Genomic DNA, 20,253 nt, shown 5'->3' with positions numbered 1-20,253 from the left:
CACCCAATGCAGTGTGGTGTTCATGCAGCACAGTGGAAAGTAAAGCTTTGGAGGTACCATTACAACAATCTTTCTGTAATCTTAACTTCATTTTAACTCGTCTTTTCTATCCTTAGTTTTGGAGCGCCCTTGACTGAGGAGTGGTCCTTCAAAACAGAGCCCCAAGAGGTAGAACTTGAAGTCTTTACCTCGGAAATAAAGCACCACTTGATGTGTAATCAGTAGCTGTTAGAATTATAAATGAATATCAGCTAATAGAAATTTCTGCCCTTAACTGGTATCAGATGAGGTGGAAAATGCAGGCAAATGTGCAGGTGGATTTTTTTCCAAGCTTCATAAAAGCTTCTCAACCTGCTCCGACAACATCAATTACTTCTTCATCTGTATGTTCCGAACTAAATACACTGCTCTGCCCACCCCTGACAAACACACACACTTATATATACGAACACACACACAGACACACGCATTTAGGTGTAACACATGTGTCTTACCTGAGAAGAAGTGAGCCTTGAAGCCTTTCTTGGAGACGGTGTTGTCGGACTTAAACTCAATCCTCATGTTGTTATACTGAGAGGTGATGACCTCGGGGACCTCGGTGCCGCAGTATTTACCGTGAAGCTTAGAGTCGGATGAAAGGCCGCTGCGTACCTCCACAAAGTCGTATTTACATACCTAAACACACAAATAAGGCTCCTGTAACACGCAATCGACAAGTTCGCCACAAGGCTTAGCATCTCCCTATTATTAACAGACAACAAACAAACACAAGCTCACCTCATTTCCTTCCAGCTCGAAGGCCTCAAACTGCATGGAGATGCGGTACTGAGTGGGAGCGACCACCTGCCACACACAGTTCTTGTTGGGCGGATACTCCTTCGGCCAACCTGGAGTGCTGATGGTCCCATTCAACTTAGAGAGGAGGCCGCCGCATGCCGCTGGGGATGCACAAAAACAGTAATTTAGACACCAAACACACCCGCCTAGGAAATGATATATGTGTTTACAGGTTTCACAAGCACATAAATGCATTGAAAAGGGAGGAGTTTTGAGCTGTTTTATTTTACATAGTGGTGACAGTGGGATTCCTCTGACCATGGAAAACATCACACACTAGCAAGCTGTTGTGATTCAATGCTAAGTAAGTTGACAGTTGACAATTTAGATTTAAAATGCACTGCTTTTTAAAGTTATCATTTTGAGTTTGAGTGGTTGGTTTTGTGCAATGACGAGACTTGCAGACTTGTATTTGTGCATTTATTTTAGTCACAGAAGGGTTTTACTTATGATATGATGCAGTTATAGATGCAGACTCTACTTCAACGGATGATGCCAACAGATTCAGCAAAAAGGAAAAGTGAAATGTGTACGGAAAGTCCTAACAACTGATGTGTGCTCATTTTAATTAGGTCTTGTGACTAATGCAAGTCCCTCACCAGACACTATCATACTTGTACAGTTCAAAACATCATTTTCCTCACTCCACAGCCCAAGTCTTGCTTCGCCCGTAATTTCTCCTGACTATATTTATTGCTGTTGGTATTTAATTTTCGAAGCAGACATGGTGAAATGAGCCTTAACATCACTGTAGTTGTAAATACAGACTACAGATGTTTTATATATATTATTATTTTTTAAGTCCACTTTCTACATGATTTTCCCACACATGAATTCACTGCAAAAATAACTACTGCTCTCCAAAGAAATACCACAATTTTGATATTTCACCAGCATAGCCCTTTCTCTCTGCCTCAGAAGTGGTTTGTTCAGCTGTTACAGTATGTGGGTCATTATGAGTAGGTAATGTATTTTGTGGGATTAAAGGACCTTCAAAGCATTTGTGGCATTTGAGAAGCGAGGAATGTGGCTTTGTGTTAGGAAGATGTTTTTTCCTGTTGATGGAGGTTCTTCCGATGTTTTTTTCTGTGACGAGTAAGACTCATATCCTACAGAAACACACAGCGTCATACAAAGGAATGCACATACAAACATGAATTTAGCATCACACACAAACACATGCACACACACACACACACACACACACACACACACACACACACACACACACACACACACACACACACACACACACACACACACACACACACACACACACACACACACACACACACACACACACACACACGTAGTTACCTTCACAGCTCTTCTTGTCAGGAGCTAGTTCGTAGCCCGGGTCACAGGCACACTTGAAACTTCCGAGAGTGTTTACACACCTCTGTTCACATCCTCCATTGTCTGGCTTGGCACACTCATCCTCCTCTGAAAAACACACAAACACACGTCAATGCACATTTATTTTTTTCACGCGTATAAGGAATGCTGTGGCTGAAACTCCATGTGAGAAAACACAATCAACCTTCGCACACACACACCTTTGAAGAAGTTGGCAGCAAAGCCAGCCTTGTTGACTGTCCCGTCCGAGACGAACTTCATCCACAGTGTGTGTGAGGTGGAACGCACATCCTCGGGTTTGTCGTAGCCGCAAAATCGACCAATCAGAGGGCTCGTCTCCAGGGGGCCGTCTCGAACCTCCAGGTAGTCGTAAGCACAGCTGTCATGCCTCTCAATCTGCAAAAACATCCATGCAGGTTTACAGACACAAAGTGAGATACACGAATATCAACATCCATCCTGTCAACATCAAATACCTCAAAAAACCTATTAAGGAAAATGTCATCTTGTTAAAAGCTCGGTTTTATGTTTGTAGTTTCATTCAAAGAGAAATGTCTGGATCGCTTTTAGATGAAGTTGATCTTTGCTCCTGTGTAGCGCTGAACTTTGACCTTACAACACTGAAGTAAGATTGGGGACAGATTGAGTCCTTTAGCACACTGACATTTTTACAGCACTTGACTAAACCTCAACTGCTCTGTGGCTCTGTACACTCACACACACACACACACACACACACACACACACACACACACACACACACACACACACACACACACACACACACACACACACACACACACACACACACACACACACACACATGCACCACTAACATTATTAACTTCCTAGCAGCTATACGAGCGTGAAATCTGACCCAGACATTCCTGAACACACACACACACATACACACACAGAGGGGCAGGAAGAGAGAGAGAGAAACACACACACAAACATGAGCACACACACATGCACGGAGTGACTCACCTCAAAGGCCTGGAAGCTGAGCCCGACGTTGTATCCCTCTGACACAGTGATCCTCCACACACACTCTTTGGACGGTCTGTAGTCATCCGGGTAGTTCGGGGACTGAATCTGTCCTGAGTCCTTGGTGATTTCCCCTCCACAGATCGCTGCACAGGAGAGACAGACGGACAGATTAGCATTAAGTGCACTGATCAACAACACCTGAACACGTGTAAGTATGAATATTGCAAAAAAGACAAAAAAAAATTGAAACCTCTTCATGTACAGTGGGTTTTACAATCTGTGTATTTATACCTATTTATTTATGTGAACACATGTTTCTAAGGTAGAAGAGTTACCTTCATAAATGGCAGCAAAGCCTTTTCCCACCCAGTTGCTGCTGCTGCGAAACTCAATCCACATCCTGCTGTCAGTGGAGATCAAGACTTCAGGAACTTTATCTCCACAAAACCTGCCTGTTAAAAAACACACACACACACATAAAAACAAACTATGTAAGAATCATAACTTGTGCTGTCCAATGATCGTTGATGAAATATAGCAATGTGATGCGAAGCTCCGTGAACTGGAGAGAAGGCTGCTGGAAAAATATTATAAGATATTTTAAAACCCCACACCAGGAAAAACACAAGAATATGAATTTGATGTGCTGGAGACAGTGTGGCTCAATGGAGGCAAATCATTCTCATATATTTTGGGAGACTCAGACTGAGTTTATATTGGAATGCCATTCACAAAACATTAAGCACAGTATTCAAGACTTGAATACCCCTAAACTCAGAGACTCTTTATCTGGGCCATGTTTTGTTTTTGAAACAGAGGAGGGATTCAAAGTGGCTGCAGGCCCTTTTGGCGTCAAGTAAATCATAAATCACTAGAAAGTGGCTAAATCCAGAAACGCCTACAATGGAGGACTGGTATGGAATAATCCGGGAATTATTTATCATTGAAAAGTTGACTTATTCTGTGAGGATCCAGAAAGACAAATTCATTACAATTTGGAATAAATCTATTTATAATCCCAATGCAAGCAGACTTTGTTTGAATCTGCTAATGTTTGCTGTTACTTTCCTCTACTCGATGGGAATACTAGACTGTTAGATTGGCAAACGTCTGAAAGCAAACCACAAAAAAATGCTGACAGATTGAAGTAGAAGTGCACATAGGTGTAGACTGTATACATGTGGAGAGGCGGGTGAATATAGATGTGTAAATGTGTGTAGATGTGTATATTCTCCTGGAAGAGAAGATTGAGGGCTTTAAAATACCTCTTTCTGTGTATGTGCATACATAAAGGTATACAAAAAACTTGAAAAGGGGGTTTATGCCAAAATATTGAAAAACTTTTGTACAATGCAATATATATTCTACAATGAAAGATCAAGTGAATAAGAAAAGCCAGTTTATTAAAAGGTAACCAGTGCTCCTACTGGCTGACTGTCCCTGGATCTTACCGAGCAGTGGAGCTTTCCTCCAGTATCCATCCCGAACCTCGATGTAGTCGTACCAACACAGGCTGCTTTTATACAGATCCATGGTGGTGAAGTTGAGAACAATCTGAAGGAACAAAAGTAAATATTTACAACATATTTGGTACAGACGAGGAGACGAGGAGAGGCAGAAGACAGGAAGAGTGGTCCTTTATTGTGAGGATATCATCAATATAGAGTCATTCTGTCAGCCGTCTCTTTTTGTTAGTGCATGCAGATTCCCTGCTACTGTGTATGTGTGTGTGTGTGTGTGTGTGTGTGTGTGTGTGTGTGTGTGTGTGTGTGTGTGTGTGTGTGTGTGTGTGTGTGTGTGTGTGTGTGTGTGTGTGTGTGTGTGTGTGTGTGTGTGTGTGTGTGTGTGTGTGTGTGTGTGTGTGCACCTTTTCTCCGGGTGTAACTGATATTCTCCAGACACAGTGTGTGTACGAAGGGTATCCGTTGGGGTAACCAGGAGACGAGAAGTTGCCCGTTGACTCTTGGAGCGTCTCTCGCTGCAAAACACACACAAAACACACACACACACACACACACACACACACACACACACACACACACACACACACACACACACACACACACACACACACACACACACAGATGGAGTTACATTTTAGTGTTGAGTCCTGCTGTTGTGCGTAATCCTTTCAGCTGTGTACCAATACTTATGGTTGGTACATTACTAAAGAACACATGGCTCACATATCTATTATTATTCTCAATCTTTTACTGCCAATTAACAAAATAAACATACTGGAGAATTGTTTTGACAAAACAACAGCCTTATTCTATAAGATCTGATCTCTCCATATGGAAACAGTTAGATGTGTTGTTCTGATTGGGAAAACAGTAAAGGACATAAAATTACCCTCCTGCAGTATGTCTGCAGTATGTTTGTATTCGTATACATGTGTGGTCGAACCACAGTCATTAAGCCTCGTCACCATTGAGCAGAATTAAACAGAGTCATTTACTGTAAGGGAACAAGACTGACCGACTTTAAATTTATCACAATGACGACAGCAAAAGAGAACTATTACAGCTGGATGTGAATTCAGGGAAAATTATCCAGATAATATTGCTCTCTTTATCCTTCAGTCTGAGTGTAATGCCGTCGCTCCCTCTCAAAAGGAGGTTAGCCAAATGTGCCCCTCCTATCCCATCATGCATGCTGTTTTCCCCCACAATGCCCTGGGGCTCTGTTCATCTGTCAGTGAATATGGTATCACTTATGACCTTATAAGGTTGAAGTTGTGTATATTTCCAGATGGGAAATGCAAACACAGTCTTGTTCTCGCCCCAGTATCAAAATGAATTTAGTAGAACGACATATATCCTGTAATATTTATGGAGTTAATAACATTAACAAATGAAATAAATTCCATAATTGCATGTTGTAAGATTAATTGGATTTTGACAGAAAAAAATCCTAAAAAAAAAAAAGACCTAAAGAGTGAACCTGTCCTGGGGATGTGTGTGTGTGTGTGTGTGTGTGTGTGTGTGTGTGTGTGTGTGTGTGTGTGTGTGTGTGTGTGTGTGTGTGTGTGTGTGTGTGTGTGTGTGTGTGTGTGTGTGTGTGTGTGGGCCAAAAATCATGGTGGCATTTGTGATCATTAACCGTTGCGACATTACTGCACAGCTCGTATGCAGTAATGCAACAGGGACCAGAGGGACGTCCAAAACGGCACAGTTGTGCGCAACAACTGATGGGATAAGTGTGTATGATGTGTGTGAGACCCAAAAAACAGAGAGGGAAGCGTCACATGGAAAAACAAATTACTCAACTTCACCTCTGTGCCTTGGAGAACGGAGGGGCGAGCACATTTTAACACCAAAGATGAGAGCAGATAAACAGAGTTCATGTTTTGTTCCATAACCATTCTGGCTAGAATGACACACACACACACATACATACACACAGACACAGACACACACACACACACACACACACACACACACACACACACACACACACACACACACACACACACACACACACACACACACACACACACACACACACATACACACACACACACACACACACACACTGTGGTGTTATAGTAAATATGTCAGTACCTGGACATCTATACAGCTTCCTTGCCTGTGCAATGTCTCCTTTACTGAGCCTGGTTCGCTGGCCAATAGCTGGCCGGACCCCGTTTTCATCTCTGGATGGAAGGATGGTGTCGAGGAACATCCCTCTTCAGGAAGGAAAAGAGAGAATCAGCACTCATCATGCTCTGATTTCAAGGAAATCAAAGAAAATATATAAACACGCTGTCATGTATCCTCAAAACTATATAACATATGTCCAATGCTGTGTTTTATTGTTACATCTGATGTGTGATTTGGGGCTGAGTTGGGAATAGGTGGGGTTATGAGAGAAGGTATTGCAGAAATTGAAAAGCATCTTCAGATGGAAAGTGAACCCATGACTGCTCTCACTGCCAAATAGCTGGCTGATTTCAGAAGGTGGAGAAAACATAGGAAGGGATTTTATGATACTGAAAAGTTTCCGTTAGTTTTTCTGTGCTGGTAAGTGATTATTTCTAGTTTCTCCGAAAGTGCGCTACAGCTGCTCAGAGCTCAGATACACTTAATCAGTGGCTTTTTTTGGGGCATAAACAGTAAAGTTGTGGGCAAGAAAGCTAAACATTGAGCTGAAACTTGCTATAAAGCCCTGTGAAGCTGATAGGAGCTACAGATTAAGGTGCTAATTCTCTGTAGGTTCATCACTACCAGCGACCCCGTTCACATTGAGATAATAAGAATATTGGTTATTGCTGCTTTGTATTTGAACTTGTCAGTGTTGGAGGACATGAACAACTCATTCAATGTGGTCACAATAAGATATTGATTTGTTTTAAGTCAAAAGATTGGGAAAAGCTGCTACAAATTAGTAACACTTGCTTGACTCTGAAATAAGTTTTATTCCAGCTACAGTACAAATACAAATATGTTATGTGGTTCATATTTAATAACATATTCTGTTTGGTTAGTATTCTGTCAATCCCCAAGACTTATCAAGGCACTCTGACATGTGGGCTGGAGTCAACAAACGAAACCAAACTACATCCCCTTCACTATGATCTCACGTTGTATATGTTGAACAATAAGTAATTCACTTTGTTCCCAGGAAAAGGAAGATGGCAGTCTTTCTATATTCATTTTTCACATGTTGCACTGAGCCATCACTTGTACTACACAACACTAAACAACATCAACATAGAGAAACATTTAAAAACTTCACTGTTCCAACGAAATTACTTTAAACTTGAGAAAAAACTCTTTGGCACATTGTACACGACTCAAGAGATGAGATTGTGCTGCTGGTTACCGTGAGAAGGTGTTCCTGGCGTAGTGCATGATGCTATCAAAATCATATGGTTCCCCGAGAGAGTTGACCTCCCCTGGCTCCATCTTGAGAAAGTTATACTCCTGGCCTGGGAACAGCACATACAAACACACACACATTTGCACACATTCAAGGACAGCAACAGTAGAGGGTTTTAGTTTGATAAACGAAATAGAGTGCAACAACAAAAGCACACACAAATATTTAATTTAAATGATAAAGTCTGCATAGATAACAGCATTTATGAAAATACGTGTAGTTTGATAAAGCAGCGTAGTGCAGAGCTCTGGTATGTTAAACAAAACCTTGTGTCAGGTCTGATTCACTGCTGCATCATTTGATTTAACACCTGTCAGACTGTGTTGGGGTGCAGAGGAGTGTGTGGGAGGAAAAGAGACAGTCTGGGGGTCGAGGTGACTTCACAGTCATTAAAAGCCTCATTCACACTCACACAGGGTCAGACACTAGTGTGAATTTAAAAACGCACACACCCACACACACACACAAACACACGTTGTCCCTAAATGTCCTCACTAGTCTCCAGCTAGAAACAACCCTGGATGACTCCAACTAGAGACCCAGGTGCATCGTGGGCATTTAGTCTCACCTGGTTGGATGTTGTCGCGAATGATGGTCACATGATCGTCGCGGTCAGGCCGTGTGTGCTCGTGCCAGAAGCCGATGACGTGGCCCAGTTCGTGCACCACGATGCCAAACTTGTCACAGTTCTTGCCTATGGAGATAGCCTGGGGCCCGTTGCCACGACGACCCACATAGGAACAACACCTAGTAAGGAGCAGTAAGAAGTTGATAGCAGGAATATAGGCAGATGATATCTACTACACATTGGGCAGTGGAAGTGCTGTATGAACACACACACACACACACACACACACACACACACACACACACACACACACACACACACACACACACACACACACACACACACACACACACAGTCTTTTCATGATTTCATGCCCCATACTATGTCCAATAGAGGGAAAGCAATTTATTTACATACAGTGCTGAGATAATGCTGCACTTTCATAACCAAATGTGAATAAGCTGAACACACACACACACACACACACACACACACACACACACACACACACACACACACACACACACACACACACACACACACACACACACAAAAGCATACACACGTCCTTTTTTCTGGTTAGCCGAGACATCCGTGCCAGGCTAACAAATCTGATTAAAGTTATCCAAAGAGTTGATTGCAGGGTAAGGATCAGGAGTCACTGGAGTAGATATAGAGTATTTTCTTCCAGCATTTACAGCTCTAGTATCAGCACTTCACCCACAACGGCGTCACTACATTTACTGTGGCTCTGTTGTAAAAAAATATATTTTTATGCATTACTCTCTGTCGCTGTCTGTTTCTGTCACACATCCAAGCGGCAGGGTATTTATACATCAGATTAAAGTGTCTAATCTCCAATGCAGCCAGCCAATCAAAGAGCCCGAGACAACTGGCATCATCTGTTGACATGCAGATCCTTTACTCATCTAAATGGCATTCAAAACGAACTTCATTAGAATTTGTGTCATGTGTAACTGTGCAGGACCAAACAAGAAAAATTAAGATAAACGCAGTAGAATCTACACTGTTTCTTTTTTTCAGACAAAACATTCACTGTTACAGTGCAACACTTTAATTGTTCAAGATCCTCAGCGGGCATTAAATAGTATTTTGAGAGTAAAGAAACGGCATGCAGATTACTGCAGACTCTCCTTTGCCTTAGAATAATTGTTCAGTCCACAGAAGTCCGAAAGAAAATGTGGCTCTGGGTATTATACTAGAGGCAATACAATACAATAACTGAGTTTCCATATCGTGACCAAAATACCAAAACATACCAGCCTTGTTAACTTATAGTCAAGATATCAAGGTTTCCAAAGATATCCAATATGTCTGAAAGCTGCTCAATGCAAAAAGCTATTGATAAAAAATTATGCAACCATGACACAACATGACACGCTTTTAAATGTATTCTTTTGTACAGCCAAATGTCAAAAACAACATTTTTATTCACAATAACATGAAATTAAAAAAAGCATTAAAATCCCCATATTTAATATCCTTGAACCTTTTACTTGATACATTACTCCAATTAAGCAATTATTCCAGTTGCTGTTGGTTCATTCACTTTTTTGTCAACTAATCACTTTCTGAATGTTTCATATCAATATCCGACATGTCATACTCTTTCAACCATCTGCCCAACAAAAGCTTGGAGAGACAAACCAAAGCGTCCTAATTTCAGGCGTTCTAAAAACCTTACAACTTACAAGACACTCTGTCCAAACACACTATGACCCCACCGGGCTGCCACTCCACAGAACAATGCACTTCTGCAGCATATGAACAAAATAAAAAAAACTGCACAAAGATACAATAATGTAGAGTGAGCGGCGTGATTGGTGGGACGGGGAAACAGCGGCAGGACAGGAAGGAAAGTGGAGCCATTGTTGAGTGACTGTATCGTCTCACGCTGTGACAAGGTCACTACTGAACTCTAGTTACACACTCAAACACAACCACACACACACACACACACACACACACACACACACAGAGGGTCACCCTACTCACCCGCAGGGTCTGTAGGTGAACACGATGTAGCTTTCCTCATCTGTCTTCTCAATGAAAGTTACGCACGTCTGTTTCTCCCAGTGACGCATGGCCTGCTTGAACATGGCCCTCTGGCTGCCTGAAACACACAAATTTTACATCCTACTTTTACACAATCGCACGTCGGTGTTTAATTTACTGTTGAATCATACGGGCAACGGTCCAGAAGAGCTGCTTACCAGTAAAGTTTCCTCCTATGACGTAGGGAATGACTCCTCCAGGCCATATCCTCTCAGCTCGGGATGTGGCCGCTCGACGAATACGGCTTTTCACAACGTTCCCAGACTTCCCACCTTTCCCAGTTTGGCTCTTGGGACTGGCAGCTCCCTTGCTGGAATTCTTGGGGAGATAGTCTAACCGAGCAAGAAACAACAGTTAAATCAACCTTTGTGTGTTCAGACTGAATACATTACTGGTCTATTATTATGTATATCAGTTCATAAATGTGCTGTGAGATTATTGGATCACGCTATTTATTTTTATATGTGACCTTTCAGAGTTTGTTCTCCAATCAGAAGGTAATAAAAGTCAAACAGATATAGCTCTGGCTGTGCAATATACTGTTTTAATTTGAAGAACTTTGTGATGTTTGATGACTGAGTTGAGTTGTGCTAAAAAAAGTTAACTCAAACATTCTGTAGTTCTGGATCTGATTTTGCATTAACAGTTTTGGAACAAGACTTTGAGTAATGAAAACAGCTACATTATGAAACTGCATTTTGGCCTGTAGGCTTCATCTTAGAGTGATTGTCATTTAGAGGTGCCCACCCACCTCATCACATAAAAAAGGGCACTTTGCTTTGCGCAGGATTCTTGAGGGGAAAAGTTGAGGCTGATATTTTTTTGGTGTTCCTCGTTTGAAATATTGAGCCAAGATTACTTCTTGCAATGACCTACTGGCTACAATGTGAAAACTGTTAAAATAACTCAGATCAATCAAACTTTGCAAAGAACCTGGTAGCTAAATTAGAAGGCTGATATTTTGTCCAGCAAATGTGTTTTTTAACATGGTCTCCCAATATTATTTTTTATTGTATTGACATATTCCAAAATATGAATCTCTCCTCTATTTTTAAATGCAGCTGAAGGCTGAGGAAACCACTTTCTGTGCAGTACTGATCCAAGCAAGGACCTTCATATAGTTCCATTCATTTCACTTTGACATTAAAAAATGAACTTGCAGATATTTTTAACTTGCTTGACATGGTCGTATATCACAATGAACACTTCATCAACTTGCATGCAGAAATCTTATTCATAGTGTATTCAAAGTGTCTCAGACAGCTGGGTTATAGAAGTCTAATAAAAGCTCCATGACTTTGCAGGAAAGTTGATTTTCATACTGTATGGAAATATATGTAAACCAGTGGCCTCCCAGAAGATTTAGGATGTCATTATGGTATGTCTGCAGTAAGGTAAAGGATATAGGATTTGTATTTTCTTGGCTAAAAAATGAAGAACATCCATTATTAGAGTGACAAGTAAAGTTTAGATTCCTTACCGAAGCCGAACCTGCGTATTCTATCGAGCAGTAGATATAAAGATCCTTTCTTCTTAGAAACTGCATGTTCCTCCAGGCCACCTGACACACACAAGAGCCAAGAATCGAAACACGGACAATGCACAATAAATGCTGATATCAGGTGGCCCCTGTCTACTTCCTTCCTATAGTCGCTGCTTTACTCTGCAGCAGATGGGTAATGAGAGAGAGAATTTCAGGGGAAACATGAGAGAGATCATTTAAATGATGATTACTGAGTGAGAGTGACACGTTGAGTCCACTTACCAGACGTGTGGCCCTGCCGGGAGTGTGTGTGCATGTGTGTGTGCTGCGTGAGGTCTATTGTCCGGTCAATCTGGAACATGCGCAGGTCCTCTTCGTCTAAAGCGATGTCGCCCCAGAATGCAGCTGGAAGTTAAGAGAAATACATCTGTAATAATCACACTTGACAGCAGAATCACAGATATATTATCAATAATCCCTGGAAATTATTAATATTAAAGCAAAAATGTAATATTAGTCTTTATGATAAGTGTCACTGAAACAAGGTTAGTGCTCCTCTACCTTTTTCTCAAATTAATGTTGAACAGATCCCACAGGAACCAAGAAAAGTCTCATATGGTTAATTCAAGAGCGCTGCTCTCTGGGTGGGAGGCAGCCATGTTGGTTTGTTTGCTCTGGTTAATGAGTTAGATGCCCATACGGATGTGGGGCATTTATCCAGAGTGAAAGAGAATAATTATACACACATCATGTGGGTTAAAAGCTATCAGAAAACAGCGTCAATGAAGTAAAAGCCTCTACTTTCGATGGCTGTTGTGCTGCAACATAAGAGTAAATTGCCGCTGACAACGTGTCTGGTTTGTTTTGTTTTGTGTTTGTGGTTTGGTAACTATAAATAAAATCCTTAGAAAAAGTAGTAAACCGGGAATTGGAGCTTGACAAGGAGGAAGTGACTCAAGATGAGTGTGTGAAGTGAAATAGCAGCACCTGCTCCTCCTTTATTACCATGGCTTAGTTGTGCTCGAGCACGGCCTTTAAGCCCCAAACACTCCCAACGGTAGAGCTACTCGGTGGCCAACAAATCACACTGTGGTCGTATTATCGCAGCTCCCAGATATGTGAGTTTTACTGTGCGATCGTGGACAGGGCGATCTTGAAAAAGACAGAAGAGGTCATTCCTTCTACCCTGGTTTGAGTCAGAAATGGAAGCAATAACAAAAAAATCTACAAGGGCTTCAAATAATTTAAAGTCTTGGCAAATACCTAGTGCACATTGAGCACTTTTTTTCAGCATGTGGGTATTAAAATCACTGGACCCAAACAAAATCGGAATCATTTAACAAGGGTCTTTCTCAGAATGATGCCCTGTTTGTTTTTTTGTGTTTTGTGTAAGGCAAAGTGTTTCACCCGCTCAGAGCAGCAGTGCTCCACTAGCCTTTGATTGGGAAAATGCAATCTGCACTTCTACACCGGGCAGTTTGTTACAGTAGCTGACACACCAACACACACCAGGAAGTAGCTCGGGTGTTTTTTCTTTATCTGAAGAGGGGAAGTCATCACATAAATTGAATCCTCTGGTTATTGATTCTCTGAGTTGCAGCAACACTGTCATACCACAGTACAGAGTCATCGTAGTTTCACTCACTACAATTACACACCCGATACTACAATCAAATACCTATAAAGCAATGTTTAAATTTGTATTTACTAAATGATGAGCGCTTGTTTTATTTCAGCGGAATGTGAAAGTTTTTTATGCATTGTGCTGTCATTTACTGTCACACTGGTTTCTCTACTGCTTTGTAAACTGTCCAAAAGCAGAGAGACAGCATTCAAACGCTCTGTAGTCCTTTTATTTGTTTGTTTTTCTACCAGTATTAGCTGCTCTGTTTCAACAATGTTAGGCTGGAATAAAACGTGGGAAATGAAGTGATTTAAAACAAGTGAGAGTAGAAGAGCTCTAAGTAAGGATAAGCCGGCTAGCCGCAAGGCTAATTTATTCAGACGGTGATATTTTTCTTTCCTACTATGGCTAAGTCATGACCTGCCCTAATCTGCCTCTGACTGGCTTAGCCTTGGGAAACACTTAGAGATATTCCCTCGTTTTGCTACCAACCCTCCACTGCAGCTCAGCAAGGCAATGCTGTCTCTGGAAAAACTGAGAGATTTCTTTTGCTAGAAACATTTGTAACTTTGAAAGATATCCTGGAAAACAATATTGAATGGATGGATGGATGGATGGATGGATTGGATAGATAGATAGATAGATAGATAGATAGATAGATAGATAGATAGATAGATAGATAGATAGATAGATAGATAGATAGATAGATAGATAGATAGATAGATAGATAGATAGATAGATAGATAGATAGATTCAGTGTTTGTAGTGTGGAGGAATGTTGTTTCATATAGAGGAAAAAAGCCCCCCCATTAATAAAAGTAAGATGTTTGTAAAGCAATGTTTAAAAATTCAAGCGTTAAATTACACATTTTCTCAATCTTAAAATCACAATAACCTTCCCCATTGCTCCGGCTTCAATCCACATCCGCCCTCATCCTTTTTGTGACTCCTTACAACCAGTGTCTTTCTTTCTTCTCTTTCCATATCTACAGTACATCTCTCAGCCCTTCAACAATGAACAACTGAATGATAATCATCGCCAAATGATTAGCTGAGCGGAGTTACTGCCCTCCACAGGGACTCAAGACACTAATACATTAACAATGGCATGGGAGAAGCTTGTCACTTAGCTAATCAGGATTGCCACTAAAGGAAACGGGGGGTCAGGGTGCCATTGTGCTCGACTCCGAGCTATTGTTGAAGTGAGGAGCAAACCACAATGACCACAGATGGTTTACAAATCATGATATCAGATACAGACTGGGAGTATGTGCTGTTGAACGCTGGTATATGATATGTTGGTTAGCTGAACATGAGGATAACGTCTGATCTACAGGATAGAGCTGCTGTAAAGTATCTCCTGTATTATATGTATTTATTATTATATATCATGTATCTATCATGGGGATAATACCAAGTATAACTGACTCTGACTCTTACTCTTATCCATCCATATATTTAGTTTACTAAATTAAAGAGTATTAAAAGCATCAAATCCTCATAACTGAGAAGCTTGAACCTTGAAATGTTTGGAATTTTGTTTGAAAAATGACTTAAATATAAATGAATTATTCAATAGTTGCTGATTCATTTTCTGTCACTCTATAATTCAGCTGATTTAAAAAAAGTGTTCTGTTATTACAAATTAATTATACTGTATCAATAGTGCTGTGTGATGTGGCTACAGCTGGAAAACCTGTATTTATTCCACAGTGAAATGTGCAGATGTAACAAACTTTGTAGTACAATAAAATGTCTTTCCTTTGTGCACTTATTTTTTTACAACAGAGGCTGCATATAGTGAGACACTGATTGAAAAGTAAAGCAGTCAAACTCAACATCTATAAAAGAGGTTTATTAAATTCTGTGGAGCTTGATGTTTTTGTGACTTTGCCATATAAAGCCACAAAAAAACACAATTACACCATTCCTGGTTCTAAGATGTGGTCTGAACAGGTGCAAATTGCACTGTGGGCTTCTACCGACACTCCCGTCTACTGCAAACTCTGCTAAAGTGATGTCATAGCGAGCCACAAAAACTACCAAATGGGTGCAAAAGAATCCACTCAACACCTAAATAAACTTGCACTTTACTAGCAAAAGACCATCTTCTGTGTGAATTCTCATTTAAGATAGTAGCTTGTGGCACTTGCATTTGAAACGATATTCCCCTGGCCTTTTGTTTTCTATTTGTGGGACAGTGTGTTTGTGACACTACACACCTAATGGTTTCGGATATTTCTGGACAACAAGAGAAACTACAAGGACTAAAAGTTTTCCGGAGAAAAGGAGCTGACACAAGCAGAGATACAAAGCGAGAATAGGAGGGAGAGAACAGCCATAGTAAGTGTGGCCCATTGATTGTTGGGGTCTTGTTAATCCATAGAGATACCATAAATAGCCCAAAGTCAAGCCAGTGGGTGAGGAAGGGTGGACGGTGAGGAAGGGAGATGCAGGAGAAAAAGTATTGATCCAAAAACCCCAGGACTTCCCAGGAGACCTTCATCATGCTGACCAGGGCCTTACTGTTCGCCCTTCAGCAGGGGCACTGCAGCAAACACACACAGACACACGCGCACACACACACACACACACACACACACACACACACACACACACACACACACACACACACACACACACACACACACACACACACACACACACACACACACAGAAATAATGCACCAAACACAAACTGAGAGGCAGACTTCCCTCACACGCATTTAGCAGCTCACACCATGGTGGCTGCTTGGAGAGCGAGCAGATCGGTTTGTGTTGTATTGATCAACTTCTCAGGCTCACAGGACTGATGTCGGCTTTCTGCAAGTTTGGAATGTTTCCATTTTGAAATGCATATATTTTTGCTATGTTTAAACTGAGTGTCGGCGCTAGGCCAGAGTTTTAGAGCACTGAAAACATGTTTAAAAACGCTCCCAAGGACGCATAAGTTTGAAAAGTCTGGGGTTACATCCTACTGTAGACAGTTGTAACCGCAGAAGATTTAAAACGTAGACACCCGCGTTTGCTACTTGATTGGGACTCGTGAACCTTTTCCGAAAGAAAACAAACCGACTAGCAGCTGTTGCGCAGTTAAATTCAGGACTTTATAATTCTAATACTGCTGACATGCAGGGTAAGCAAGCTGTTATTGGAGCAACTGACGAGCCGCGTGTCCAGTGGCGTTATCAGCCGACATTTGAAGTCACGTTTTTTCGGCTCTGAGGAGGACCATGGACACAAAACATAGGACTTTCCTGTTTTTATCAATCCCTTTTTGGTTCTGCAGAACTATTGTGAAGTTCACAAATAAACTGTTAACAAACAAAAGCATAAATGCTCTCCAGTACGACAGGGACATCCACCACCTGCAGAGCTACGAGTGTAAAAACAGACGACAACTTTGAACTTTGTGTTCATTTGAAGTAACCTTGATGATAATTTGATGTGTGTGTGACAGAGAGATAGGGCAAGACCTGCAGCGTTGTAACTTAGTCTTCTAAAACCTTCCACGAAATTGTCTGTTTGAGTTTATAGAGGAAGATTTTAGAGGAAGATCTTAAGTATCAAGCACAACCTTTTATAATGAAAGAGTACTATACTACTCTGTCCTATTTTCTGTAACTCAGCAACCAATCTACTTCCCTTTTACACCGACTCCTGCATGCCCAGTGTATGTGAATAGTCATGTGATATTCAAAGACGATGCTGAATCCCCGTGTGGACGGAGATCGTTTTAGTTTTAAAACCCCGGTTTTAAACGAAAACACATTAGTGTGGATGTAGCCTTACTCTGTAGCCTGCTTTAAATGTCAAACGCACAATAGAGGCTCTGTTGGAAGGTGTCACAGTACATGCTTAGTCAAATACTTGTCTTGGTGACAGTTTCAGCTCGTACAAAATACAGCAGCTATGATCTTAACTAGGACTGGCCATAGATCTCACGTCATTCCTATTTCTGCCTCGCTGCATCGGCTGCCAGTGAAGTTCAGATTGATTTTAGGATTTTACTTATAAAGACACTACATGGCTTTTCTCCTGCCAACATTTACAAGCTACTAAACCCTTACACCACTGTGCAGTCACTTAGGTCATCCAACCAAAACCTGTTGGCTATGTGAGCTAAACCTGAAACCAAAGGCGGCTGCTCTTTTGCTGCTCTAGCCAAAGACTTTGGAACAATCTCCCCCCTCCAATTAGATCATCTGAGTCTGTTGGCTGTTTCCAAAACACCTAAAACCCACTTATTTAAGTTGGCTTTTCTATAATAATGATTGATCTGGGCGGTGACTGGTTGCCGTATTCTTTTTATGTTTGCAAGTGAGTTGTGTTAGTATTTTTTTATTGTTTTTTCTTTTGTATGTGCTTTGCTTTACTTGGTGTTCTTTTCTGCACTGATGTTGATGTAAAGCATTTTGTGACCTGTGTTAAAATAGATGTTGTTAAATCAAATTGACTTACTTAGTTACATATAGAGTTTACACTTATCTGATACTTGTTAGGGCTCATGAAGAAAATATCAGTACAGTCATACATTTTTTTCAAAGTGTAATCTTCTGTTATTACGTTAATGGGATACAGAAACAGTTTATAAATCCAACTGTCAATTAAATAAATAAAAGAATGAATGAAATGGATAAATCCCTCAAATTTTGAGTAAAATGGCATAAAGTTATAAAGTTATTTACTTTTCATCTTCATTTTTTTATTTTATTTAAGGAGACATTTCTACAGCATTTTATTTGTCTTCTGCTTAAATATTAGTTCATATTCTGTGATTACTTCAAAGCCAATATGTGTTTCAACTTTATGTTATTATAGCACTTTCTCAATACTTTCTCTCAAACTATCCTCATAAGTATGACACCAGAGTCCACTGCTGAATAATATATTGTTTCCCTTCAGATATTGCCGATTTAATGAGTATTGTTTAGAGATGTATCTCTAACTTTGACATTCTACAGACACAACAGTACAATACACTAGAGAATTATGCACTGCTGAGTTATGCTCTCATGCTGTATTTACTGCTGTGTATCTAACATAAGCAAACACACACACACACACACACACACACACACACACACACACACACACACACACACACACACACACACACACACATTTCAATAAGCTCCTCATTAAGCAAATATAAGGTCACACTGTAGGGGGCCTAAAATGTGTGCATGTGTGTGAACATGTGCATGTGTGTTATTATTATTATACTGTACAAAACTGACTGTGAACTTACTGTGATATTAAAAACAGATTATCTCTGCCCTGTTTGAGGATTTTCACCAAAAGTAATTGTTGTGCAAGCCGCTTGATCCACGTTAACCCTTTGTCAGCCACAGTTCAAGTTCACTGTGCACGGACAGCATTGAAAGTGCTGCAAGGTTACAGAAGTGACTAAAAACTGTACAGCACAACAAAAAGTACAACAGACTACCCAGCTGTGTCGGCCATTAAAAATGTACTCTCCTAAAACTTCACAACCCTGTCCTGTAGCACGTATGGGCATTTTTTTGGTCAAAATAGGTCCAAATCCAGCACAATGCTAATGACTCAATCCTTACACTTGCCGAACAATCCATCCATCGATCTGCAATCAACAGAAAAAAAATTGCCAACTAATCTGACAACCGATTAATCATTAAAGTCGTTTTGGACCGTTTGGTTGGACAAAACAAGACATTTAAAAACTGACATTTGACAATTTTTTGAGCATTTCCCAGATAAGTGAGAAAATAATTGACCGCCTGTCCAAGCTCACGCATTGGCTAGTCTGACTCCTGCTTAAACTCATTTATTGACCTGACTGACTACTGAGCATGTCACTTAAACATTTACTTCCTCTGTAAACATAATATCAGACTCTACCTTCATTAACATATGTTTATCTTCACTACGTACATGACACTACATTTGTCTTACACTTCTAAACATACTTTGTTTTGATTAGGCTAAAGAGCAAATGATTGCAGGGTTGTCATGCTTTGGCAAAATACTAACTGTTTTAAATTTATTGAAAATACAAATAGACAGAAGAGGGAAATGGATAACACAACCTTTACATCGGACAGAAACGTCACTATACAATACTGCAAAACTATCAAGTTTTTCAAGTTCTCGCTTTCTACAAAACCTATGCATGTAAACTACTAAACATTGTTTAGGACATGGTTAGTGTTAGGTAGAGACTCCGGTGTATTGCATGAAAGTCAGATCCACTACCCAAACCTTAAACACTTTTACTTTCCGCCCCGCTAAAAATCAGACAAACTACTTCCTGCATCTGCATTGATTGTTGGCATTGGACGTAAATCCTGCGGTGTGATCATATTACTGCGCCTACCGAGCTGGATTATGCTAGATTATAAATTATAGTTCTTTGTGAGTATTTAAAATGGAATAACAATGTGCCACTTGTATCGCCAC

The 20,253-nt window shown here is 40.6% G+C and overlaps 1 protein-coding gene across 1 annotated transcript in view; it reads right to left on the bottom strand.

Annotated features, from left to right (window-relative positions):
- The window catches only part of tll1 (tolloid-like 1), a 43,911-nt gene that overhangs the window by 13,852 nt on the left and 9,806 nt on the right, over nt 1-20,253 (bottom strand). Inside the window, exons 2-17 of the mRNA XM_054604132.1 lie at nt 12,474-12,596; nt 12,189-12,269; nt 10,867-11,040; nt 10,649-10,766; nt 8,633-8,811; nt 8,008-8,113; nt 6,747-6,871; nt 5,950-5,954; nt 5,051-5,161; nt 4,635-4,737; nt 3,519-3,635; nt 3,181-3,326; nt 2,394-2,589; nt 2,155-2,280; nt 778-938; nt 495-675 (exon numbers count right to left, since the gene is read on the bottom strand). Of these exons, the coding sequence (XP_054460107.1) occupies nt 495-675; nt 778-938; nt 2,155-2,280; nt 2,394-2,589; nt 3,181-3,326; nt 3,519-3,635; nt 4,635-4,737; nt 5,051-5,161; nt 5,950-5,954; nt 6,747-6,871; nt 8,008-8,113; nt 8,633-8,811; nt 10,649-10,766; nt 10,867-11,040; nt 12,189-12,269; nt 12,474-12,596 (2,052 nt within the window). The remainder of the gene's footprint in view (nt 1-494; nt 676-777; nt 939-2,154; nt 2,281-2,393; nt 2,590-3,180; nt 3,327-3,518; nt 3,636-4,634; nt 4,738-5,050; nt 5,162-5,949; nt 5,955-6,746; nt 6,872-8,007; nt 8,114-8,632; nt 8,812-10,648; nt 10,767-10,866; nt 11,041-12,188; nt 12,270-12,473; nt 12,597-20,253) is intronic.

This window comes from Anoplopoma fimbria, chromosome 9, assembly GCF_027596085.1.
Source record: "Anoplopoma fimbria isolate UVic2021 breed Golden Eagle Sablefish chromosome 9, Afim_UVic_2022, whole genome shotgun sequence".
NCBI classification, from domain to species: domain Eukaryota; kingdom Metazoa; phylum Chordata; class Actinopteri; order Perciformes; family Anoplopomatidae; genus Anoplopoma; species Anoplopoma fimbria.
This window is presented reverse-complemented; position numbering and strand designations above follow the sequence as displayed.